Source organism: Centroberyx gerrardi, chromosome 17 (genome assembly GCF_048128805.1).
Source record: "Centroberyx gerrardi isolate f3 chromosome 17, fCenGer3.hap1.cur.20231027, whole genome shotgun sequence".
Classification (NCBI taxonomy): domain Eukaryota; kingdom Metazoa; phylum Chordata; class Actinopteri; order Beryciformes; family Berycidae; genus Centroberyx; species Centroberyx gerrardi.
In genome coordinates, this window is record NC_136013.1 from 18,119,377 (window position 1) to 18,146,417 (window position 27,041).

The 27,041-nt window shown below is 45.4% G+C and overlaps 1 protein-coding gene across 6 annotated transcripts in view; it reads left to right on the plus strand.

The window, feature by feature from the left end:
- Positions 1-27,041, plus strand: part of LOC139916815 (connector enhancer of kinase suppressor of ras 3-like) — a 51,114-nt gene that overhangs the window by 21,804 nt on the left and 2,269 nt on the right. Inside the window, exons 3-23 of one of the 6 annotated variants that reach the window (XM_078289394.1) lie at positions 84-286; positions 2,602-2,689; positions 6,620-6,661; positions 7,688-7,807; positions 8,016-8,075; positions 8,866-8,934; positions 9,134-9,280; positions 10,944-11,068; positions 11,730-11,917; positions 12,030-12,116; positions 12,490-12,743; positions 15,199-15,236; positions 17,551-17,593; positions 22,924-22,977; positions 23,525-23,564; positions 24,177-24,346; positions 25,211-25,284; positions 25,548-25,619; positions 25,731-25,795; positions 26,106-26,230; positions 26,428-26,791. In XM_078289394.1, the coding sequence (XP_078145520.1) occupies positions 84-286; positions 2,602-2,689; positions 6,620-6,661; positions 7,688-7,807; positions 8,016-8,075; positions 8,866-8,934; positions 9,134-9,280; positions 10,944-11,068; positions 11,730-11,917; positions 12,030-12,116; positions 12,490-12,743; positions 15,199-15,236; positions 17,551-17,593; positions 22,924-22,977; positions 23,525-23,564; positions 24,177-24,346; positions 25,211-25,284; positions 25,548-25,619; positions 25,731-25,795; positions 26,106-26,230; positions 26,428-26,791 (2,428 nt within the window). Of the gene's footprint in view, positions 1-83; positions 287-2,601; positions 2,690-6,619; positions 6,662-7,687; positions 7,808-8,015; positions 8,076-8,865; positions 8,935-9,133; positions 9,281-10,943; positions 11,069-11,729; positions 11,918-12,029; positions 12,117-12,489; positions 13,857-15,198; positions 15,237-17,550; positions 17,594-21,575; positions 21,702-21,888; positions 21,951-22,363; positions 22,394-22,923; positions 22,978-23,524; positions 23,565-24,176; positions 24,347-25,210; positions 25,285-25,547; positions 25,620-25,730; positions 25,796-26,105; positions 26,231-26,427; positions 26,792-27,041 lie in introns of those variants that run through there. The other 5 variants (XM_078289395.1, XM_078289396.1, XM_078289397.1 and 2 more) reach the window with 5 other exon arrangements.

Genomic DNA, 27,041 nt, shown 5'->3' on the forward strand with positions numbered 1-27,041 from the left:
GTATTTAACATTTCTGCCTCAGTTCATCGTCTGTATGTGTTTGTTATAGTTTGTCAAAATTGTTTATTACTTTCCCGTTTCAGAACTATGGAGTGGAGACGGACAACCTTAAGAACCTGGTAGTGAGGATGAGAGCCGCCACCAACAGTCTTCACATGTCCACGTCTGACCGCAGGAAAAGCCCGGCGTACGACGGCAGCACCTCCCGCAAGCCGCCCAATGACTTCCTCACCTCCGTGGTGGAGCTCATAGGTGCTGCAAAGAGCCTCCTGGCTTGGCTGGACAGGTAATCCCACTGTACCATCATCACCTTCCTCATCATCACTGTACATTCTGGGCTCCTCTAAAGTTTGAAGGGAAACTGAATGAAACTGAATATCAAATGACCTACAGGTTTCCATACAGCCCACAGCTTGAGCTTTCAATAAAATAGGTTCAGTTTCTGTTATTTACATTTATATTTTAGATTTAAGTTGTTTATCTAGTGCGACTCACAACTGAGTGAGCAGGTAGGGATTTCATTGATGGACACACATTGGTTATTGCAGGGATTGAACTTGTGGTGTTTTCTGTTATGGGGCGATCACTGTGACCAGTAAGCCACCCTGCTGTCATGAAGAGATACTTTGACATGTTTTTTTCACAAGGCATTTGTTATATTGGTGGAACAAATTCCTACATTCAGTCCTTCAGTTTCCCTGCAATGGCTTGTTAGCATTGTTAGGATTCCTGTTTGAAACAAAGGGCTGCAAGCTTGTAGTGTCTGGTGAAGAAAAACAACCAACCAACGTATCATTTCAGCTGAATGCACATGACACTGCAGTAATGTTAATGTGACAGAAGCATTTTTTGGTATAAAAAAGAAATGAAGAAAAGTTGGCACCAACCGCTTGCATGTCTCCACGCTGTTGGCACACTTCATACTATTTTCACCTCTTCCTTTAGCCTGTGTATTTAGCAATTTGCCGGCAGCGATGCAACACCCCATGAGCTGAGACTGTGTTGGACGGGAGCTAGCACAGTCCCCTGTGCTCTCCTACTGACCTGCTCCAAAAACACATTACACCATAAAAGCAGAGCATATTAAGCAGGTTGCCAGGATTAAGTGCTAGCTGGCTAAAATTAAGCTTCTCTTTTTTTGGCAGGCTTGGCTAGAGCAGGCAGAGTGACGTCATGATATAAAGGGTAGTTGTGATGTTGGATTAGAACAATATAGTATCCAATCTTTACCAGAGCGGTGCTAAATCTTTTTGCTTCGGAGCCAGCTATACACATTCACACTGAAAGACTTTAAAATGCATGGCAGTGATCCCACTTGGACACAATGAATCATTTCAGCAGGGGTAGACTGAGTACCAAAACATCCCACTCAAGTAGAAGTGCTGTTACTTTACTGAAGTTTCACTTAAATATAAGTGAAATCACAGGTGTAAAAATGTACTAAGTTAAAGGAAAAAGTAGCTGATTAAAATGTGCTCAAACTATAAGTTAGGGAGTGGCTTGAAAGAAAACGGACATTGTTACATATGATCTATTCCATGCAATGCAAAAAGTCCTGTGACCTGCAATACCCTATATGGACTATATGCAGCTACTAACACAGTCATTCATATTTTATTCATCTAGAAGTCCCTCAGTTAAGATATTACTTGAATAACTATGACAACAACTACAGCACACCTGTATATGAATTCTGCTGAATTGATTTGAGTACCAAGACAACAACAAAAGTGGGGTTTGCTTAAAAGTTGGCCTTTGTAGTATGCCAGGGAACAGTTACTTTACTGAATCAAATCTTCTGACTTGTGCAGAGACCGTAATGCCAGCAGACGGTTTCTGCTCAGATGGTCAGACCAAAGCAGAAATTCAGCTGGACTTCCACCAGACTGCTTTAGAGAGTTCATGAACATATGAAGGAAATTGGATACAGTCTGGGTAGCTTCCTCAATTCCTCTTGCCTAGTCACCATCAAAACAGCAAACCGTAGTATACAGATAAGGTTTAGGAATCTTTTGTTGTCCTCCAAGTTGATCTGGAAAAAGCCAGTGTTGTCCTCAAGACAGCATGCTGACCTTCATGGGTTAAATAAATGTAATGTTTTTCCAAAGGTTTTCTTCAGATCTCATGTAGTACGATGAGCCACACCGGCATATTTGGTGGTTTTGGGGCTGATGTTTGGGGAACTTGCTTTAGAGTTCATAACTGTGTGTTTTTAGATGGAGAGTGTGTGTGTGTGTGGGGTGGGGGCGGGGGTGTTGTGCACCAAAATGGCGGCATTCTTGAGTTAAAACCAAGTCTGTCTGTGGCCAGTCACCCAAACACACAGCAATCAGAGCAAGGTTCACCGGGCCTATTGTGAAGCTCCCTGTTAGCCGACTCCATGTCACTAAGTCGCCCCAATGGAATATTTATTTCTGCTTTCAGCATTTTTATTACTTGACAGTTTGGGCATATATACCATTCATTGTTATCTACTTATAATTTAGAATTGTGCAGTTATGGAGGCCTACTGTATGTGAGTACCAGATTTCTGCTATCTGCATGCTTTGTGCTAACATCACATTCCCAATGTTCTCCCTTTCCTTCTTTGTCTGTTTGCAGGACACCCCTGACAGGGATCAGTGACTTCACAGCCACCAAGAACAAGATCATTCAGCTGTGCCTGGATCTCACCACCACAGTTCAACAGGTCTGCACGCCAGTTAGTTCACCAGCACACGTGTAGCTCGCCCCTGGGAAACACACACACACATGCACACACAATTGCTTTTTCCACTGAGGGCAGACCGGCCTGAGGACATAGACGTGCAGGATCAAGTGGAAGAGAAGGGAGTTATGGGAAATGTGGTCTGGCGGCCATGACATAAGCCTGAAGCCAGCAGTCTGAACACATTACAGCCCGTTGATGTTTTGCTCAGGATTTTTTCCCCCCTTGCGCTAGCTAATGAGGAGACCCCCTAAGCGCGGGGGACGTTTAACGCTAATCGTAGCCTTTGTGTTTACAGTTTCATAAAACCAACTGGCGCTCTTTAAAAGTAGCCTGCCAACATTCCCCAGGCTGCGCTACTCCCTCGGCCATGTGGTTCCTGTTTTGCTCCTCCAAGATGCTCGCGGCGGGAGACCGAACCGTCTGAAAGCACTTCCTGTGTGTAGGTTTAATGCGTTGATGTGGAGGTGGTCCATCTGACTGCCAGATAGATGGATAGCCGTCAGCATATATATACCATATTCCATGACTTTCAGCACATATTTCCTTTGGCATCATGTTATGAGACAGTTAGGGGTCCATTTTTGTCTGATTTATCGGACTGGTTATGCTTAGTTATGCATATGACTGAAACAAAGGGAGTTGGTGAGAGGCTTTGCCTTGCACAACAAACACATTAGTGTATTTGTTCCATTTGTTCACCCCAAAGGGCTTGTCTTAAGCATAGTTCAAAACGCAGCTCATTTTACACCACCAATGAAAGTGACTGTCGGGACCCCAGGTGTCATTTTTAGTGGGTTATTGCATCAAAATAAATTCCTTTCCCAGAGTGCCGATTGCCTCGCCAGTGTCTGGGATTTCAGCGCCTCTGGTGATTTACTGTGGGGGTCTCGGCCCCGGCCGACCAGGGCAGGCGGGGGTATACATTTCCCACGCTGCCGTTTGAAGTAGAGGGGTTTTGTGCATACGGAGTAGAATAATCTCCTCATAGGTGCTGAAGCGGCTTTAGCTAAATTGGAGTGGTCATTTTACTCCATCAGCTGTAGGAGAGACACACTGGGGTCCCCCATTAGTGTCCCCAAGGGTTATCTTGACACATCACAGATAAATAATTTTTTGTCTCACATAAGCTTTAAACCAGTGTTCAGCAACCTATATAACTACAAAAATACTGATGAGGAGGCTTGTTTTCAACTCATCACATATAATCCAGTGTCAAATATTCACTTAAGTCTCTAGTCTAGACAAGTCTAAAGCTGATGTGCTAGTATTGGGCTAAAGTTGCAAGACTCCTGCCTTACCCTCTCATTGGTTTGGACCACTTGGGCTCCCTTGGTTTTTCATAAGCCCACTGGCCAGCTTATGAACCGCTGATTGATGAAATGGGTTGCATAGGGACTGCCACAGTGATTAGTTTTATGATGGGGGAGGGCGTCATGAGGTTGCCCAGATCGTTCATGAACTTCAGCCAAGAATCAGGGCTTTTCAGAACGCACAATTTACGTGTTCTGCCTGAATGAAGCCTGTGTATACACACACAATGGGACGCGGCCATAAAACTGTGAGCGTGGCACCCATCTCAGCTGACATGTTAGTTGAGAGGTCATTCTCTTTCAAAGAGCACATTTTTCCTTGATCCCCTGTGTGCTCTGTCCTCACTGCATACTCCTGAATCATTGGATGAGATGTGCAGTTTCTTTCTTATCTAAGGCCTTTTTTCAGCAGAAAAGCAGAGATGAAGTCGGCCAAAGACTGAAATTTAACGAGTAGCCTACATCCATCATATGTGAAAACGGTATGAATAACAGGATGTCAGAAGGCCAGGTCCACACTGTTGCAGTCTATGGCTCTTATTCCCCCCAGCTGTACAGGCAGCTCGGTTCTTGTGCTGTGCCAACACTCCTCTCTTTCGGCCACTTCATTGCTCAACCAGGCAAATCCTCTCTGGTCGCAGATCAAAGGCCCACAGGGCTGCACAGAGTCATCTGATCCACACCGGCTGCGGGATCAAGTCCATGACGTGAGGGATCAGTACACCCAGGGAATTGTCCCTCAGCCTCTCTCGGTGCTTAGTTATGATCTGGCTTCTGTCTACAAGGAGGACTTTGGTTCTGACAAAGATATGGGATTAATTTGGATTCCACAAGCAGATCTTAGAGGGATTATCTGCGATATTGTATTCACATTATTTGATGGTTTGCTACTATGAAACAGGAGAAACGAATCCTTAAATGAGATGGCATGTCAAAGCTTGGCAGGACTCGCGCCAAGCAACGTCTGCAGCACATAATGATGTTGTTTTGTTTCACAACCTCTAAACTTCAAAATATATATTTTTAGCATATCCTTTTTGGCTTAGACAACATCGTAGTCATCCAAACATAGGCCTGTTTCTAAAAGAAATATGTAGTTGTGTGTTTATGCAAGTTGAGCCAAATTCTTTCCGAAACCACCATATATCCTTGGCTGACTTTGGAAAATATATTGTATGGAAACATGATTTTAGCACCAATACATGTCAAATGAAACCTATTATGATCCGTTTTTTTCCCCCCATTATGTTTATATTGGCTTTTCACTCCCCCTGCCCCGCCAGTATATGGGAAATGTGGCAAAGTCACGTGTATACTACTCTATCAAAAAAGCTTAGACCCTCAAACAGGCATTGAGAACACAGATCATTTCAGACATAAATAGTTCTATCGTAAATATTATCAAGAGAGCATAGGATGTACTCTGCTTTGAACTCAAGCCATCGCTCACGGCCATAGACAAGCAAGCAAATCTTGTCAGTGCAAACAAAGCAATAGTACAACAAGCCAAGTGCATTTGAACACAGACGCTCCCCTTCAGCCCAGTGGAATGTGCAAGCCATGGAAATATGGAAACGCTTGCTCGACCCCCATGCGCTGTCTGCACAATGGATTTACAAAGAGCAACAGAGCTGGCTTTGTAGACAGCACATGTCCACGCATGTCACTAATACTATGAGAGCTACAACTCCAGTTTTCCTTTGTTATTTTGCATCGGCAAAGACTTTCGGCTTGTGAGGACTCTTGGGAAATAAGAGACTTGTTGAAGTCGTTTTTCTGTGCTGCCTAGTTTTGACAGAGGCGTTTCACCTGTGTTTTGATGGATGGGTGCCTTTGGGGCATTCCCTGCATAGACACAATTCCATAAACAGGCATGGGGCCCCCCCACACCAACAGTACCCCCCTTTTGAGCGGCTCTAACCAGGGGCCCTTTCACCACCAACAACACAGTTGTCAGGGGAGGCTGTTGCCTCAGCTGTGTCTGGTCCAGCTGCAGTCTATGAGGGCAGTGTTGGGACGCTTGGAGGGGACAGTGGTCAGTTTCCCCAGCTGACTCTGCAGTTGATACTGGTGATGCCTCACCCAGAACAACTAGGATCACTGCTACTGTGTCGTGTTTGACTTCCAGAGACCCCCTGCCTCCACTAACCCATCCACTCATATTGCGACTGTGGCGTGGAAAACATTGATGCATCCAAAGGTTTCCACAATATGATGTAGAAAACCAAAGCACTATTAGGATGAGGGTTTGATTATTTAAGGTTTAACACAATTGTTCCCCACCACGTACTCTGCACATTGTTAGCATATGACTGTTAGTATGGTATTTACATTCCCATATAGTTTACTGTAACCCCACACGGCATTATGCAATTATAGCCTCCCCAGAATTTACGCAGAGAGGTAATTTGAATCTAAAAGCTGTTTATTTGTGGCCATTCTCCATTTTTCTCAGGTCTATATCTGGAATGCTGATTATATCGTATTTCCCCAACCCCTATACTTTGTTTTCACTCTCCAGCCATTGAATAACCTCATCCTCTTCCCTGTTGTTTACTGCTCAGCAGCCTATCTAACATCACTTTCTTCTGTCTAACAGGACTGCACTGTTTACGAAATGGAAGAAAAGATCCTGGAAGTTGTAAGTATATCTCTTCACTTTGTTTCTCCTGATGTAAACTACATTAGACCCGTGAGTTCCTATATAGGGGGGGAGAAAAAAAAAGTCTGTTTGATCGTTTGGGTAAATGTCTTTTTACATGGAGATTGTGTGACATGCTTTCAGCGGTGGGGTCGGGGTTTTTTTTTTTTTGAGTGAACAGGGCAGACGGGCTCTTGAATTGCCAGTGGAGGAGGCGGCTCTAATACGCCCTGGCCATCAATCAGTGTTTCCTGTTGCTGACACTCTCCAGACTCCTTGGGCTAACACTGAACTTCCTCTAGCGTTCTGTCTCTGTCTCTCGGTCTCTCTGTCTCTCTCTCAGACACCCTCAGTGAACTCCACATTAGAGCCAAGTCTCTCTTGGTCCCTTCCTTTGTTTCTTCCTATGGTTTTTCTGCCTCTGCTTCATCTGCTTCATGTTTATTTTCCTTCATCTTCTCTCTTTACTTCTCTCATTTATTTACTTCTATCCCTCTGTCTCTGTCTCTGTATTTCTCTTGATCCTATACAATCTTTCCATGTATCTGCATAAGCCTAACTTTACACAAAGTGAACACAATGCATACAAACAAAAGGCATGTGCCTGAGAAGGCAAGTCACAGAAAAGACCCCACTAATGATGACAAATTGTTGATTATGTCCCGAACGAGAGGAGGGAGGAAGCAGAAAAAAGGGCAGCGTGTGTGCACGGGACTGTTTTCAGTGTTGTGTGTGCATGGGTACAACCAGTTAATGGCATGCTAATGGCCCCCTTTCCCCTTAAGCCTTCCTCTAAACACACACACACACACAGGCACACACACAAGCAAAGGGAGCGAGGTAATTAGCCCAAAGTAACCGATGAAGGATAAGGTCCTTGCGTCACCAGTGTAGCTCTATCTTGCCTTGTTCTAACCTGTAAGATACACAGTACCTCCATTGATTATAGGCACAATACATCAAGAGAGTCTTGTGTTTCCCATGTCATTCCTTGACGCGTTTTGTTTTTGCCTTTTTCCATTGCAGTCCAAGGTCTTGAACAGCATCTGTGATCAGACCGTGAGAACCACCTCTGACCCCCTGATGAGCCAGTCAGCCTGCCTGGAGGAGGTCCAGCTGACCAATATCAAGCCGGGGGAGGGTCTGGTGAGGAATGCTGGGGGATTTTTTTTTTCTTCCCCTGTTTTTTCTACTCTAAACCCACTATCTGCCTCATGGGTTTGCAGGCCAGGAATGTGTGCAATGTGTGTCAAATTGTGACCCTCACATGTCTGTCATACTTTGCTCTCCCTATGAGAATATCATGTTTTTATTGAAAACATAAGTAAGGTTTTTTATGGTTTCGTTGCCCCAGGGTATGTACATCAAGTCTACCTATGATGGGCTACACGTCATCACTGGAACCACAGAACATGTAAGTATGACGGTATGCTGGCACATTCAGAGTTCCACCTTGTTAAACCACTGATAGGATAGATTGATAGATTGCTAAAAGCCCAGAATAAAGCAGTTAGTCGAGATCTGCATTTATGTCCATCAAATCTAATAGTCTCAGTTTGACGGGGATGAACCAATCAATGATTTGCCATTTCTCTCATTATATGTCTTATATCCTCATCTCTCCTAATAATTCCCATTATGGAACAAGCCTCTGATATTGGTTGTTAGAAGATCAGCTCACCCTCTTACTTCCTCTTTCTTATTTCCCCTCCTATCCTCCCCATCTTCCTCTTCCTCCTATCCTGAGGGCAAACCAGTTCTCTGACTTGCACAAGGCAGTTAAGAACTGCTCATACGTAAAGGAAATTGTTTGTTTCTGCTCTCCAACCACCAGTGAGTGTCACAATAAATGTCCTACCCTTTCCCCGCACTGAGACATCCAGTCAGTGACTAATGCAGCAGCATCACTGTCACGGTCGGATCCTCACGCCTCCGGTCCTTCATTGTGAATCAGGACCTGATTCATCACTAATAATGACTAGTTAATCCTGTTTGACATCTGTTTGACATGAAATACAAATCAACTGATATTCATACACGCAGAGGGTGTTTGCATTTTCTCACGATTTGTATAGAACGCACAGTATATTTTGTCTGTTTGGATATTTGGTTCTTATAATGCATCTTGGAGAAGTGAAATGTAGAAAAAATATAAAAAGTGATTTACCTGGCATTGACATTTCCTGTGTATGTGTGTTCTTTAGTCCCCAGCAGACCTGACCAGGAAGATCCATGCTGGTGATGAGGTGATCCAGGTTAATCAGCAGACAGTGGTGAGCGCCTCAGTTTCCATGGATACATAGATATTTGACCATACACACTGTACATAATGGCAAATGAAGTGTGTAAACAATGTAAACAATAAGGCGAGTTAATTTTATCATTGTCTTGAGATGGTCTCAGAGTTGTGATCATATAAAAATGGAGCCCCTTTGTGTGTGTGTGTGTGTGTGTGTGTGTGCGGTATATCAGGTGGGCTGGCAGCTGAAGAACCTGGTCATCAAATTGAGGGAGGACCCTAAAGGTGTGGTGCTACTCCTTAAGAAGAGGCCCACGGGCACAACAGGCTTCACCCCCGCCCCGCTCAAGAACATGCGCTGGAAGCCACCAGTACCACAGGTAGGACACACACACACGCGCACACACACACACACACTTCCTCCTTTCATCTGTGAAGTTCAACTAAAGCCTGTGTGTCATTGTCTATAGTCAAGCAATTATCAGCCTTTTTAGGGAGTTGGTTCCAAAACAACAAGTTCAGACACGTATCACAGAGCCACCCTGAGAGTGCTGCAGGATGGGAGGAATACAGCAATGGGTTTTTCTTGCATGGCAGGAGACGAACACAAACAAAGTCCCATGATGTCATTCAGTCTAGGAGATAGAGGGTGCCAGCCAGTGGTGTGTGAGTCTGGTAGATTGTATCTGCTTTATTAGAAGCAAAAGGCATTGATGTTGCAGTCAATAGTGCTGGGCGGCCACCTATAGGTCTAGGTTTAGGAAGAATTGATGTGGGTTAGGTCACCTAGTCTCCATACAAGACAATATGAGTTAATTCATAAAGTGTTTGGGTCCTCCACCTGAGAAAAGGTCCCCCCCCCAAATAGCTTTGTTCAAAGAACATTCAAGTCTCCAAAGGGGCAGCTGATAAATCCTTTGTTAATAAAGTTATGTAACTGTAATCCAATTTGCCTTTCTCCCTCATGTGGACAAATTAGACTTGGCACAGCTTTTAGCCACGCCTCAGCACCTGAGTCCCCTCTCACAAGGCGCTCCACAGGGAGACAATAGAGCCACTGTAACCTTAGACTCCCAAAACTCCGGCTCCGGCATCGTCTCATCATGCCCCAAGAGGCTGTTGCATAGGCTGAGAAGGCCAGATCAGATGATATCAGATGGGAGCGGGTTTCTCAAGACGACAAAGAGGCTCTCAGCACAAAGGTGGCCGATGTCAACCTGTCCACCGGCGTCTTGTTTGAACAAGGTGTCAGGCGTATCAACATTCTCCATCTCAGTTTATGTGCGATAAGCCGGCTCCAAGGGCAAAACAGAGATGGATCACACTGTGATTCAGGAATGAATGGCACTGCTTTTGTAATACTGTATAATTTGTACGCAAGGGAAATATGTAGAGAGGGGAAGGGGAAAATGAATCAAGGGATCCCAGGTTGGATGCTTGGTTTCTCAATAGTCCAAATATCCAGTACAGTATATTATCTCCAAATTTCTGGCAGTTATCCTAGCAATACATATTATCCAGGTCTGGGGAGAATGGCAGTGAATAAGAGTCATGCGTTTTAGCCAAAAGCACAATGTTGTTGAGTGTTGGGAACCATAACTGTGGGAAATGAGTAGGGTTTTAAGTATATGTCTCAAAGGCTATTTTGGACTCCCCTAAGAATCTTTCCATACCTCAAACAAGAAGGTTTCTGCTCAAGGAGACACACACAGGCTCTTACAGGTCTTACCACATGTGACAACTCCTCCCCTTTGCCAACAAGTCATATTTAGTCCTAATTTGGGACTTAAAAACCCAGACTTGTGGCAGACACGACAAGCTATGAATTAATTTGCTTCAGCTGTTGTTCTTTTAACAGTAGACCAGTATATGTATATATACCATCAGTTGGGATCAGGTGTTTTTCTTAGATCGCGTAGTCAGTGTGAAAACTTAATGCACTAATTGAGATGCATTACTAGGACGACGGAAAACCTCCCGTCACTGACCAAGATGAATGTGAAGAGGAGGGCATTGACAAACTAATTGCGCTGTGCTTTCCAGAACAACACCTCCCTGATCAGAGCCCAGTCTCCCTGCGGCTCAGCCAACGGATCGACCAAAAAGGAGAAGCCAGCTATCTTGGACTTGTACATCCCCCCTCCCCCCGTGGTGCCCTACACCCCACGGTGAGTAGTCCCGCTCCATCTGCCAGCGTTAGCCACAGTTCATTTTCATTTTTACTTCAAATTCTTTTTTCAACAAGTTAAGTTTCCCTTCCGCAGAAATACCCACCAAACACTTTCATTAGAATACTTGGATCATTAAATTTACTTTTTACAATCCATAACGGCAACCATGAAACGACTCGAGCGGCAAATGACGAGAAAGTCGGAGGCCAACCGCTCCCCTGCAGCGAGTGAACCGCGCGCCCCCGTCCAGCCTCCGCCACATTCCCTCGCCCGGGCCTTTGAGGCTGGCGGATAATGAGTGTGTCCCGGCCCCCTGATCGCTTGTCTCTCGCCTGGCGCGCACCTCCCTCCCCTCCCCTCCTACTGCACATTCTGTTCTGCTTGTCTTCAACCCACCACCCCCACCGCAGCCGTTACGCAACGGCCCCTTCATCCGCCTCCTCCGGGGAGACGGCAAACTGTTGCCGCGTTCGCTTCGTTTGCTACGGGGGCTGAATTTGAAAATTAAGTTTGCAGTTCTTGTCGTATTTATTTCACTGGAATTAGGCCTGAAGGCAGCGGCGTAACGTTATTTGCTCACACTTAATTCTAATCGCAGTATGTCACTTCATTACGCCGCGCTGTGCCAAGTGAATGAGCGTTTGGTTTCTCCATGCAGGGAGGGAAGGACGGGCTCCTTCTCCAGCATCAGCAAAAGACCAAAGGGCTCTGAGTCACCCAACTCCTTCCTGGACGAGGAGAGCAGAAGGCGCTTCACCATCGGGGATTATGACAAGATAGGCGTGGGCTACCCCATCGAGGCCAACGTCATACAGCCCAGAATGAGGGAGCACAAGCCTTCGCGTGGTCAGTACCATCTCAGCAGGGGAAACCTATTAATATTTCACCGATGAATACTGAATAAATAAAGAAATTCTTTAAATAATGCGATTCATACATATTGACCCCTTGTTTTTAGGTAAACCCCGCCCCCTCTCCATGCCAGTGGATACCTGTCTGGGAGTGGTAGATCCCTACGCTAAGCCCTGGACACAAGGAAGGAAAGGTACTGCACACACATGCACTCATGCACACATATTGATTGATATTAAAAATTGTATTGACCACAGTCATGATATCCAGTGATTTGGGGTAAATGATTAGGGTATCATTGTTAAACATAAGACATCTTTATTGATATTATTATCCTATATAAAGCCATCTTGATTTATTTCTACATCATCTGTCTTTCCATGGCCCATGTTCGCAGTAGAGATCACAGTGTACATTTTTCTTTAATTTATCATCACAAGTATTCCAGGTCTTCTACTTTGCAGCAATGTTAGATATAACAGCAAACCATCAGATGGATAAAGACTTAGCAGTTCATGTGATTTCCATTGGCCTTCCAGTAACTTCTCCTTTTCTCTCCTCTTCAGGCGAAGACCTCCTCTACAGGTACCTGAGCAACGAGAGGATCCCCACCATCGCCGAGGAGGTTCCCTCGGTGTCGCCGCCCTACAGGCCCGGAGGGGAGCGGCAGCTGGTCCGAGGAGTGGACCACATCCGCGGCAGCCGCTACTACTCCAACTCAGACCTCCACAACAGCGCCACCATCCCTTACCAGGACGACCTGAAAAAGGCCCCCGTGGCCCCCGCCTCCAAGCGCAACCCGGCAGAACGCTCACTACTGGTCAGTTGGATCACGCGGCTTAAGCTATTGACTCACTGATGATGCGCTTCCTGTCCGGGGCTTCCTGTTCCTGTCTTGTGTCCTTCCTCAGTGCCTTTGATTTTAATGTCCGGCTGTGTTTTTTGCAGTTTTGGGCTCTCTCACACTCCTCTCTCCCCTACCTCCATACCTCCCTGGTGTTACTACTACTACCAACTACTACTCCTCAACCAAACTTGCTTTCGTAGTACTCACTGCGTTACATCACCCCTTTAACACTGCCCACAACCCCCACCCCCACCCCCACCCCCACCTCTGACTACAAGTCCCATCTCAACCTCAAGAGGATTTATTCAGGTTTAGGACACTTTGGCCTTGTGTGCTGTCTATGGACTCCTCTGTACATATTAAGTTATATCATGTTTCAATTGAGATGCTCTCTGGTACCATTGTTTGATATTTTAGTCACTAAGGTCATCAGAAAACTTGCTTGATATTACTCCAATGGTGTGCTTCTTTTGGTTTCATTTGCATAAATAAGTAAAAAAAAAAAAAATAAGTAAAACAAAAAGAATATATTGTTAGTGTAATTGTGCTTTTATTTTACATGCTACTTTTTTTCTTTTTCATATTACACTTTTGTGATCAGTTAGTTACATTGCCCACTGCCAATGGTTGCCTCTTGTAAACTATGCATATACATCAGAAAGATTTTTATAGTCACTTTAGTTGACAAGTCAATGCTGCATTTAGTTGGTATGTAACAGGATGTTTTTCTCTCGTCACCAGCAAATATTTGCTCTGGTTTTAAAGCTATGCACTCAATTCTATACAGTCTAAAAGTTTATATCCTGTGTTTCAGTTTACTCTGTAATTAGCCACCTAAAAGGCCTATACATACAGCTGGTTGACACAAATAACTGGTCTTTTAAAGTGTCGGCCCGTATTTTCAGAGACACACAAGTCAAATGGCCTTCCATTAGCTGCTGCTGCTATGGATAGATCATGGGTCACAAGAGACAGAATGACAGTATTATTCAAAAAACAGGTAAAAAGTGTCAAAAGAAATTGTTGCTTTACCTGCCTTTTTGTAAGATTTGAATAGCATTTTATTAAAATGTGCAGTTCATTTCAGTGGTCGTTTGTATTGTCTTTATTTTGCCAATGGGTTCGTGATAACTGCTCGTACGTTTTTGTGCCTTTGAGCATGTGGGGTGATGATAAGTTTGTTTCTGAAAGCTCCACATTTGTTTTCCAATTAAATCTTTGTCAGAAGTCTCTACAAACTGTGCTGCTGAACTATGCGGCTCATTCTGTTAATCTAGGACCACATTACACACTCAAAATGTCAGCCATTACCATAAACAGTCAGTGAAGGACATTTTTAGCAAATTTTGAATGCAGGTTCAACATGTAGAGCTGACTTACCTGCTTTGACCTGTGAGGTGAACCCGCTTCTGTTTGTCGAGCATGTGGTGAAACAGGATAGCTAATGTCAAGTTACCTTTTCTCTGTGTCTCAGATGGTGATGGTTATGTAACTGCTTCCCTCTTTGATGACACTTCAATTCAAGCTGGGGCAGCATATGTTCATAGCAGGTTTTCCATCAGGGGATCCGATTCCCACACATATGCTGTCTTTTAACCTGTGCATATATAGGGTTAGGATTACCTTCTGTTACTGCCTCCACCGTTTCCACTGTTTGTTTGGAAGACGCGTTTGCCTGGGAAGATCACCTACAAGCACCTTTCACCATGGAAATGAAGATCTGCCTGCTGTCAAGAACGATCCACTAATCCCTACTCCCTTCCCTCTTTGTCTCTGTTTCTCTGTGCATGATTCCACTGGTAGAGCGGGGCCTCTTTTCTAATCTCTCTTCCACTTCTTCCTCCCTGCATCGTTGCTCTGCCCTAGCTTGCCAAGCTACGGTCGCCTGCGGTCCTCGCTAATTTGCACTCACTGAAAATCTGTGGTGCACCTAAATACTACCTGCACTCTGTTTAACCCACTGCTAAGTTTGCTAACCACTAACATGCCATGCCTGCATATCAAAGATGAGTACAGGGGAACGACGTGTTGAATTGTTGTTGCACTGCATGCATGGAATGACTTGCTGTCTTTGTTAATTAATCACAAATCTCTTCGCAAGAGAGAATGTGGGTTATAGTCTCTCATAGTCTTCCGTGACACCCATTGAATTTGCAAAAATTAAGTTTGTAATCCTGATGCATCAGTGGGACCGGTTTAAGGCACATGCTAATAAATGTGTCTATTATTTAGTTGCCTATAAGACAAGGCATTCACACTCTACTTCACAATACCTCCACTGGATGTTGACTATATGCAAGAAGACCAAAGTGAGGGTAAGAGTGTGTTAGTCAACCTCAAGTGAACTGAGCCTCTCAGGGCGACTATAGTGTGAGCGGGGGACTCGACCTCCACCATGTGTTAACACATCAATCTTTATGTATCGCAGGAATCCAACTGGCGCTCTAGCAGTGACTTCCTCAACAGGTGAGTGCCTCTATCTCTCTCACACACACACACATACACAGTGTTATGTAGTCCATAGGTCAGATGAGAAACATTCGAGCTGGCTATCTGAATGGGTGGGTCTCATTTCCCCACTGGGAGTGACAGTCGGCGTGTTGTGGAATCTTTTGAAAACAAGCCAGGGTGTGCCTGGTCAGTGGGTGGGCTGCTTTTATGATCAGGGAAAGTATGTCACAGACAACCAAGCTTAGTCTCATATGGGACATAGACAATAACTTTATAATAATAACTTCAGCACTTTTCTAAAAACGGCCTACAAAGTGCTTTACAGACCAGCATAAAATCAACCAAGACAATACAGCGGTAATGAAAGAACAGTAATTAAAAGCAATGAGAACGGTTGAACAAAACAGTAAAAGAAGAAAACAGTGGTAATAAAACAACAGTAATTAAAAGCAATGAGAACTGTAAGAACAGTTCAGACAGACAGACAGACAGATGCCAAGAGCTGTAAAAGTATCACCAACAGTGTTTCGACAGCTTAATGGGGCATTAAGTTGTCTATGAACTTTATTGACTTGCATCAGCAATCAGTAGGAATTGCATCGGTAGAAATTGAAAGTGTCTTGACATTTAAAAGGGCAAGTTCGTTCCACAACAGAGTACAGGCAGGAAAGTGAGTACTGAAATCCATAAATCTCAGCACCTGGTCAAGTAATCCTTGAGTCACTGGTACAAACAACCCTATCAACCCCCTGCAGATATGTATATTATGGTCATTTTGTGCTATGGGGCAGTAAAAATCAAACTTGTCGCCCCTTTAAATGCTAAATAAATCTAGTCCTAAATTTATAAGGGTAGATGCACTTTACTTATAGGCTTTTCCCTGTTCTTTTCGAGACAGTGTTCTCTCCCAGGACCTCCAATAACAAGACGTTCCAATGCGTCCCACACCCACATGTCTCCATCCTTTGCCTTCCGCCCCCGAGACACCTTCACATCCCTGGAGAATCTTTAGCAATGTCACCCTTATGACACATCCCGATTCTTTCATGCGTCCCACTATAAATAACAGCATCCCACTCTCAGATATGACGCCATCAGAGGCAGCCGTTTGCTCAGTCTTCCCAGCCGTGGCCCCTGTAGCTCCGGTGGTCTTGGATGCAGGGCCTGAGGAGGTGTGACTCCCCACATTAACGCCGTGATTGATGACTAAACGCCCTGCACAACACCCCCCCACCCCCCACCCCCCCACCCTCCCCGGCGGTTCTATTCTGAGAGCCGCACGCAGACACATCGCGTCCGGTTTGTCACACGCTTGATTAGCGCACATTTTCAACTCGCATCTAGAGGAACGTATGGATGCTACAGTAAATCTTGCGGATAAGCAGCTGAGGTTGAAGTGACTCGTCGGCGGGATAAAAATAAACTGAGTGCAGCTTATGGCAAAACATCTGACATTAATGGAACGGAATTTGATTGATGGTGGATTTAATTAAGTGTCGAATTAATTGTGGCATATCAGCCAATAAGAAAAAATGACAATGCAAAAAATGAGAAAATATATCAATTTACTTTCTATGGCATTTATCATTTATTTATTATTTATTATTTATTTAACTGTCAATTTGATGATTTACAAAAAAAGAGGCACATTCTGCGCGGGAGGCAGAGGAGAACATATCTCCAGAAGCATTAGGAGTTGCAACACCTGCAATAAATGTCATCAGTATCTCCTTGACAAGCCGGCAATTAAAGGAGGAGACAAAGAAAATTTATGGATGGTGGACAGAAAAAAACAAAAACGCCAGTGATCGTAAGGCAGGAAAAACAAGGCCCAGACGACTTCATACCCCGAAATTGCAGGGCGAGGCCTTCTGTCGCTGCCTGACGTAAATCTGAAGTATTTTGAGCATCGGGAGCGAGCGTGTCGTCTACCAAGCTGCTCTGGCTGGTTGCCAGATATATTATCAGAGCCACTGACACGCCGACCAAACGCCAAGCCTCAAACAATCCCCCCACAGGATCCATTTCACTGGGCCCAAATCAAAGTGAGCTGGATTGGAACATAGATAATGAGTGGTTATGAATAAGCTAAGGGAAGCAGTAAGTATGTGTTGGAAATATTCAGCCAGCCACTTTTGTCTGAACCAAAGTATGATGGTTAGCTAAAGCCTCTCGGTGTACAGGGATTGCTCCAGAGGAAGATTAATAACTGGTCCAACCCAAATACTGAGAAACAATAACTAACAATAATCAGGTTGACATCGCCTTTAGTGATGTTACAGATCCAGAGTACTTATTCTTCTCTACTTTTTTTCTTTTTCTTTTGCAGATACAGTCAGCCACACATGCGATCCTGGTCCTTCTCTCAAGCGGTAAGCATATTATGTCTGAAGCAGATGTGTATGTGGTCATACGTGTGCACACACACACATACTCACACATGTGTGTGAGCGGTAGGGTTTGCTATCTCCACCGTGCAACGTGAGGAATGCCGCCGGCCTTGACCTCCACCCGTCTGGCAGGAGGAGGCGAAACCAACAGCCTCAATCACAGTCCCATCAAATTACACACAGAGATAAGGCGACACACACTTGCTCTCTCTTTCTCACACACACACACACACACACAAACTACTGCTATATAGCACACAATTTACAGCGTTGCAACATGCCTGTATTGGATCGTGTTGATCAGGTGAAAGGTGAAAGTGGAACTCAGATGATATCAATTAAAAGCAGACCTCTATTTAGGAATAGTCCTCTCTGTCAATATATATACATACAGTATATATATATACTGTATATATACTCTGTGACTCTCTCTGTGTTACCCACATGGAGGGGCTGCCAGTGGAAATTGATCCAGCATTTATTGGCTGTGGCAGATGTGGGAACGGAATTACCACAGGAGTAAACTAGGGATCGCTTTCCTGCCTTCCTCCCCCCTACACACACACACACACACACACACGCACAGAGAGAGAGACCATACACCACAGTACCATGAGTTAGTGTCTATCCCTCAGTGGCACATACCACTCATGCACCTCCACAGGGGTCAGATGGATAGGCGCAGAGTCACTAGTGACAAGTGGACAAATCATGAGTACAGATTTATAGTGGAACGGGGACTTGTTGTTGTGGCAAACAGGAAAACCTTGACCCTGCTGTCAGCCTCTATATGGGACGGGAGGGGGAATGCAGGGCTGAATGGCCATGCATTATGTTGCTTTTGTTCCTACCAGTGGCTATTCTCTGGTTTGTGTGTGTGTGGGTCAGCGCATATCTGCAGATCCCATCAATGGATACACCTGCTGCACAGAAAAAAGGGCAAATCCCTGTGTAGCATCCATCAGCCCAGCATTCAGAGTTACAGTCAGTGAGCACATGCAAGCAAGACCTCAGTGGTGCCCAGTGCCAGGGCAACTAGGCAATTACCACAAACAGGAGGTTTACAGCAGGAGGGGGGAAGGGGGGGGGGGGGGGGGGGGGATGGGGCTGTGCCAATCTCCCCTTTTAGTCCCACTACACTGAGCAGGCTAGAATCTGATACCATTTCCAGCCCTGCAACCCCTCCTCTCTGCCCAGCGTGAGATTCCCCTGCTGAAGAATAGTCGCTCTGTGTTTGCCCCCTTTCTCTCTCTCTCTCTCTCTCTCTCTCTGTGTCTCTGTCACACACACACACACACACACACACACACTCTCTCTCTCCCTCCCAGAGCAAAGTCTCGGGGGGGATATTAGCTAAGTGCCGTGACAATTCTCAGCATGGAGCGTGATGGGAGATGGAGCCCTACAATGGTGTGACCAATCTGCATTCTCGTGAATCCTTCAGGCCTTTTGACAAGAGTCGCAGGCGGGATTACCTCACTCACCCCCCCCACCCCACCCCACCCCCTCCTCTGCAACTGTCCCTTTTTTTCATGTACCCAAAACACACTTGTGCGAAATGCCCCTTTAAATCACCCTAAAGTGGCGTGCTAAGGCTTTTGCCCTCATCGCAGAAATGAGAAGGGTGGACGCTGAATTGAGAGCTTTCATTTCGTTCAATGCGGCCATTTGAATTGCTAAGGGGGAGGGGAAGGTTTTTTGTAGGAGCTGGGAGGTAACAGGGAAGTTACTTGATATGGATGAGAAAGAGAGGGTGACAAATGGGAGTTGGGAGGTGGGAAGGGGGGCACAGAGGAAGCTACAGTGCGTGTGTGTGTGTGAGAAAGTGATGGATACAAGGGGAGGAGGGAGGCTCTTCATAGCCACTTTAGGACTAATCACCGCAGTACAATAGTGAGTGGAAGAGAGAGGAGGAGGCCCTTGTGTATGTGAGACTACAATAACGCAGGAGTCAGGAATGAGTCTGCTGGTTTACCACTGGCCCGGCGCGGACAGACGCAGCCCACCGCATCCGATTCCTCTGCACAGAGAGCCGGAGCAGCGGTGTTATGGCTGCAGACCCGGCTCCCCACCGACAGAGTGAAGGGTGTTGATAGCCGGGCCGCAGGCTCCCAGCGCTCACTGTTCCCTCTCTCCCACAGCCACAAATCGACCCTCTGTCTGTAACCTGAAACACTTCCTTTCCCCCCTTCTTTTACTGAGGCATCCACTGGTATATTTTGTAAAATCCCTTATATCACTCTTCTAGTAAGGCCTTGACCTTTGCCCTCCTTGCTTGTAATGTTGGTGATGGGAAATGAAGCTTATCCAGCTGGTGCATCAGATACTCTGGATACATCAGCTCTAAAATGTGAGTGTAATTGGTTTAGCAGAAATGGGATATCAACCCAGTTCTGTCAAGCAGTGGTGTATGTTTGTCCAGGTGATAATATGGGGGTTTTGAATTGCCCAAATAAGTCTTTTGGACATTTATATCCACAGTTGACACTGGTGAACGCACCCTGAACTCAGTTTACCCCCTCGAACCAATCTAAATCTTTATGATGTAAATTAATAGCATACATTACAGTAGGCTACGTAGTATCAGCCTGAGGTAAGAGAAGTACAGATACAGTTTCCTCAAGAAAAAGTCTCTTTTTATTTGCCACTACATCACTGTTATTATCCCTGCTGTAGCTCCTAAATGTTTGGTGTGCAGCAGTGGCAGGGCGACACCTAGTGGTCATACATGGTAACTGCGAGGGTTTCAGTGGGGAAACTATTAATTTCACTTGGGTATAATGTAACAATGTGTAGTCAAATTTAGCACAGAACTCGACATTGCAATGAAAATACAAATTCAGCCGGTAGAAACTTTTTAGACGAACCAGGAAGCAGCCAGAGAAGAAGCTGAAATCAGCCGAAAACAGTCGGAGCTTTCCTCTCTGAGCTGCTTCGTCTCAGCGACATGCTCGCCAAGGTCTGGTCAGATTTTCGGCAGAGCATTCGAGCCAAACTGCTGTTGCTGAGGTTATGGTGGCAGGTAGGCTGTGCAGTGTTTACAATGTCTGAAGTGAGTCATATATTGGTTATGACAGGCTTTGGTCGCTCATATGTAACGTTAAAAATATGTTGGCCTATTGGCCTACTTCGAAATATTAATAGACTATGTTACTTGTAGTGTTCAAATATGTTTCAGCATATGTTTCAGAATCTAGAAAATGTATTTGTATATGTGGATGAAATTCATTCAAAATATAGGCTAGTCTGAGTGGCCAGAGAGGCTATATTTGGATATAAGCTACTTGCACATAGAAGAAAATGTGTTTTCAGTGTACTTCTAATGAATGCCATCTACATGTACAAATACATTTTTGTCCATTTTGTATATTTTGAAACACACTTCTATCCACAATTTGAAGTAGCCTATATGTGAAATGTACTTTTTTTTACTGTATGGGTTGGTTAATTGGAGCAGTAGCACTTCACTCCAAAATTCAGTTTTTCTCTCACAGTAAGAGCCACATTATGTCTGTGGAGGGATAAAGACATGGGTGCAAAGATGTGTAAACGATGAAAATTCACCATCTGATGTTACTGCTTAACCCAATCAGAGTGAATGAGGAAGAATAACTGTAATCACAATTTCAAGTACAGCTCATTCACCCAGTCTTGTAAATCACAATATAAATATCCAATTAAGTTAAATTAAACTGCAAAAATTACTGGAACTGACTTGGACATCAGAACCAAAGTTACTCTGAACCCTCCACATGTACCAAAATATAAAGTTTACAGGAAACTGTACTTACACACACACACGCACACACACACACACACACACACACACACACACAGTGCGTGTGTCAGCTCTCTGCTGTGGTTTGTGTGGTGATCACCGCTAGCTCTCGCACACAGTCATCAGTTAACTAAGACAGCCGGAAAACATGATCTGATGCTTCCAGGTTGAGCAAGACACAGAGACACACACACACACACAGAGAGGTTTAGGTTAGATAATGTCTGTTGTCAGTAGTTTGCTGTATTAGAAGTGCGAGTGGTGCGGATATTCAGCTGAGGTGCATGGGCTTGAAGTTTCCATCTCTAACAGGTATGGATGGACTTCTTCTTCCTCTATTCTTTAGCTGTTGTCAGCAGGGGGATTTTTTAGGTGTAGCCTGTGGTGTGTGATTGAACATGAGCAGCTGGGGCAGGACTTGAACTGAACCCCCTGTGGTTAGATATGTGACCAGACCGCCACCTGTGCTGTGCAGGTCACGACCTTAAGGCAGGTTTCGCTTGTGTGGAGCGCTCAGTCTGTGGTGACACCTGGCAAAGTTATGGGACAAACAGGCTGCTGGTGAGATATTTCAGAGCTACAAACAAGTGGTCGAATAGAGATTCTACTGTTTTTGTGATGGACTCCCTTGATTCTTCTGATTTGGCTGTATGACATTATACCATGACAGGCTTCTCAGCAGTAGCAAACTGTCGAATGCTTGTTTGATATTGTGTGTGTGTGTGATATTTTCTGTTACTTTCAGGCAGCTTTGTCACTTTAGGAATAGGGAACTCAAGCGCTCAGGGGAAGTTGGTCAATAATGGCAAACTGGATTTCTCAATAGCGCTGACGTCACTGTTCGTTTAGCATGATGAATCTCACATGTAAAATCTACCCATTTTTATTTTACTCTCTCTATTTGCCAAATACCAAATGACCAAATTCAGATTGCATATGCTATGTGGCACTCTTAAAGAAGCAATACACTTTTTGGAGATGTACTAAATGGGCAAAAGTTCCAGGTAACCTCACACTTGTATTTATCTACTTGCTACTGTAGATATCTTTAGATTTTAGGTTATGTGAGGTTAGGTGAAGTTGAGTTACTGTGTGTGTGTCATATGGCAAACGAAATTGCTGACACTGATCATTGTGACACTGAACCTGTGAGTAAGAGATCCATGCTATTAATGAACATTTACTTTTGGATGTTTGGTCTGACTCCCAGTTCCCAGTTTACAGTATTGGGAAATTCTGCTTTGTCGTCGTGATCGCTTTCAATGTATTGGCTATAAATATTTCAGGTGTGACAATGCTGGGAATTGTTTTGTGAAGAATTTCTTTCTTTTTTCTTTTTTTTCCCTTCACAAAAAGAAAAAAAAAATCACATTGAGTAACAATGCCTGTGCCGCCTGTGACATCACTTCCTCTCGGCACGCCAGAGCAGAAATTTCACATTTTCTGCCCATTCATGTGCGGGTAGCAATATTGTCAGTATACGCATCTTTGGATAAGTTGTATCTTTTGGTTTCTTTGCCGTATCTCTCGACAGGCTGCCTTCCCCATATCTCTGGCCCCTTCCATGGCTGCTGATGACTACAACCCAGTAAGTACAGCTTTTATTTGTACTGAGACAGAGCTCACTTTCTCAGTTACAACTGAAAGAGTTACTTCTGCTTCTCCTATTCTATGATAACAAAGTCAAATGGGGATCGTACATCACCATGTGGCTAACTGGCTATTGTCTGCTTTGGTTTCTGTGCTAGTTTTTTTGTTTTTTCTTAACATAATGTAAGGGAGAGACAAGAGAGCGAGAGTCTGGGAACAAAACTGAAGAGAGACAAGACCGAAGCGCAGAGAGACAAAGCACAAGACTGAAAGTGAAGTCACAGATGAGGATGTTCGAGAAGGGATGTGTGCGTGTGTGTGTGTGTGTGTGTGTGTAGAGTGAAAGAAAGAGCGAGAGAGTGCTGCGAACATGCATGTGACACTCGGGGGGGGGGAGTGAGAAACAGGATGTTCCATCCAGACAGACTCCTCTCAGCCGCCCGTCTTCTTCTTCTTCTTCTAGTGTTCCGCGCCCGTCTCCCTCTTCCACACTCTCTGACCTCCCGTTGTGTTTCCCCCCTCCTTGCCCCTTCTCTCCTCCGCAGGTCTCCCTCCGAAACAAGTCCAGGAAAAAGACCCGAGGAGGTGAGTCGTGCCTTCATCTCTGTCTCCGTCTGTGCCCTCCACTGTAATTTGGGCCCAGGGTGGGGGGGTGGGGGGCGTGTGTGAAGTGGCATGGCAATTAGGGCGTGCAGAGGGCTTGTGTGCAGAGACGTGCGTTTAGACAGCTCAGTTACTTTCCCTTCAGCTCGGGTCTATTTTAGCTCTCTGTGCAGCGGCACTGTCTTGTGTTCATCTGAGAAACAAACCGGTGTTCAGGTTGTTTTGGGGTTTATGTGATAATTGTATTGCAAATCTTGTTGAGGAGCTATTTTTGTCACTGGGTGATTCATATCTGAAACAGGTAGGCTGGACTCTGTTTTCTGCTCTTAGTGGGTGTGTGGGTTCATCTTCATGATCTCAGAACGCTCACTCAAGGGCTTTGTTTTAAAGTTCATTTGGTTATTGGCCAAATGCAGTTTTCATATTTACTCATGCCTGTGTGTTCTATCTGCATAGTCTGCCTACTTCTATGCAACTTACTTCCTCTAATGTTCCACATGCCCTGCAGTGTGGCTTTGATGCTCCGCGGACAGCGCGGAGTAGCAGACCGTGCGTTCATGTGTGTGTGTGTGTGTGTGTGTTTTGTGCGCTAAGGCAATGGGACAATGAGCAGGAGAAGGGTTTCGGTCAAAGAGCTGGGCCAGCCGGACCACCAGGGCTGGCTGTACAGGAAGAAGGAGAGCAAAGGCTTCCTGGGCATCAAATGGAAGAAGTACTGGTTTGTGCTGAAGAAGACGTCTCTGTACTGGTACACCAACCAGCTGGTGAGTACCGCTCAGATCGGATCAGATCAACTCTGTTCAGGTTCAGTGTGATGCAATTTATTCCAATGACATGCATTCAAAACCAGTTAGATCTAGACCGGTGCAATTAGTCAGCTATTGGCTATAATTTCCAAAATATCAGTAGGCTGAGATTGTTTTTCTGTCGATCTTCTAAACAAGGTTTTCTGGTTTTGTGCAGAAAAATAACCGGCCCACAAATCAAGTTCCACAGTGAAGAAAACCTTTCATTATATTCAAACTGAGCAATCGGCACAAAGTTTGCCGCAATTTCTTTTATTTGCGTTCTTTAAGTGCCGAAGAATTGTATTGTGATTGATTTGCAACATTCAGCGAAAATGTTGCCCAGTGTTTTGTTGTTGTATTTTTTTTGGGGCCAATATCCACTTCTATCCGATCCAGTCAGATTTCATTTGCAGTTCTCCCCAAGATGGCAAACAAGAGCAGAAATCAACAAACAGAAGTGAAGATCTCATTTTGAACACACAGCACATTCAGCACTTTTTACATTACAGATGCAGAGTGAGTCTAGTCAGTGAGTCATACTTGTCCCTGCCACAGCTGTCTGCGTCTGCCTGCCTCTGTGGGAAGGAGCATTTCCTGAATCTGAAGGTGTCACTAATGGGGCCCTAATACAGGCACATCTGACGGATACGGTTTACTGGCATGACGACTTCAGTGAGATAACCCAGAACGGCCGCATGTCGCCATCGCGAGCCAGTTGCAAAAAAGAGAAGAAGTAGCCCACTGCGATTTTAACAGCGGGTGTCAGTGTCAGGAAGTGGTTTGGAATCGAGGGTTTCTTGAGCGCTCACGCAGTCGTTGTGTCATTCTGTGTGTTTTCAGGCAGAGAAGGCCGAGGGCTACATCAACCTCACCGACTTCATGATCGACAGAGCCGTAGAGTGCAAGAAGAAACAGTAAGATCACACACTAAATCTGTTTTCTGCTTCATCTCTAAGAGGCAGGTAGCTTTCAGGAGAGACTGAAACTGCCCACTGGTTTGAATTGTAAATGAAGTCTTTTTAAGTAGACGGAGATCCGCTCCGCATAGGGTTTGATTGGCAGTTTTCCCTATAATACCCTCTGCTGTGCTTTACACCGAGACACTCCAGTCTCTGCTGATCCTGTTGTAACCGTCCTTCGTTCCCTATTCCCCCCCCCCCCCCCCCCCCCCGTGCAGTGCGATCAAAGCCTGCCACCCACAGGTCATGATGTTCTATTTTGCCGCCGAGAGCCACGAGGACATGAACATGTAAGTCGCGTCTTTTATATTCCTCTCTGGGGGGAGTTTCGAAGAATCTGTTGTTGTCAGAAATGTTGCCGAGTTCAATATTTCCATTTTGTTGTTTTTGTTTTTTCCCAGTTGGTTGAATAAGCTTGGGCTGGCCTCCATCCAGTATGAGCCAGCAGAGAGGAACACAGCAGCCGGTGAGCGCTGATTTATTTATATATAAGCCCACCGTCGCTGTCGGGTGAAAAGTTTGTATCTTCCAAAATGTTTTCTAGCTTGATGACTAAGGGGTCGGAGAATTTTCTCAGCTCATACAGGAGCACGTAATCCCTCAATTTGAAGTGAACACATGACTATCACCAAAACTGGATTTACGCTATGTGCCATGCTGTATGCAGTTCTGCTCCATTATTCCATCAAATTTGAAGTTGTTTGTTTTCTCTGGGTTCTGACTGTCTTGTGTGTGTGTGTGTGTGTGTGTGTGTGTGTACATTTACGGGTGTCCAGAGTGTTACAGTGAAGCCAGTGACCACGAGGAGGCCGAGAGCACTGACCTTCCCCCTCCACCGTACTCTGAGCAGACGCTGCAGGACGCTGTGGATGCGGCCGGTCCGCCTGGCAGCGAGCATCAGGTCAGTCTTGGTGCAGGCTGGGGGGCAGTCTGGACTCCTGAGGGTATAAATACATGCACCATCCAAACCAGTCAACACGACAGCATCAAACCCAACTGCTGCCATTCACTGATTATTCTACTTTAATTAATGTAGAGTTAAAATGACTCGATTTGTTGCTGCGTGTTTTTAAAATGTCATCCTTTTTTCCCCCTCAGGACACTCTCCCTCCGCCGTACTCCTCCACGCTCCCCGGCGAGGCCAACGGCTCGCTCTCCTCGCCCGTCAGCACCATGACGTCGCAGAGCTCCGCCTCCTCGCTCGCCAAGCACCGGCAGTCCTGGCTGGACCTGGTGTCGCAGGCCTCGCCCCTGGCCGGGGAGTCCACGGTGGTGTGCTCGGCCCAGGTGCACTCGCGCCGGACCCCGCAGGAGGAGGACGAGGGCGGGCCGCTTCTGCCGGAGGAGGGCTCGGAGATGGGGGAGCCCGGCGAGGAGCGGCCCGGCGAGGAGCGGCCCGGCGAGGAGCGGCCCGCCGCGGAGGGGCAGACGCAGGGGGCGGTGTCGGCCGCCGGGGATCAGGGTGAGGCCGCTTTGCTGCATTTTACTCCTGTGAATCGTCGGGGTCGGAGTGATCATATACTTTATTGTTATTAAACAGCTGGGGGAAATTTTCTTTGACTGGGTGCAACTTCCTCTCAGACAGTCAGTGACGTCTGTGTTTCAGTGAGATAAAGGAAACTGCATCTTTAGCTTTCTACCATATCATTTCCAGTTGTGAGAAGACATGCTGGTAGAGAACGTTTCCTGTTTCTGTTTTCTGATGCAAGAAA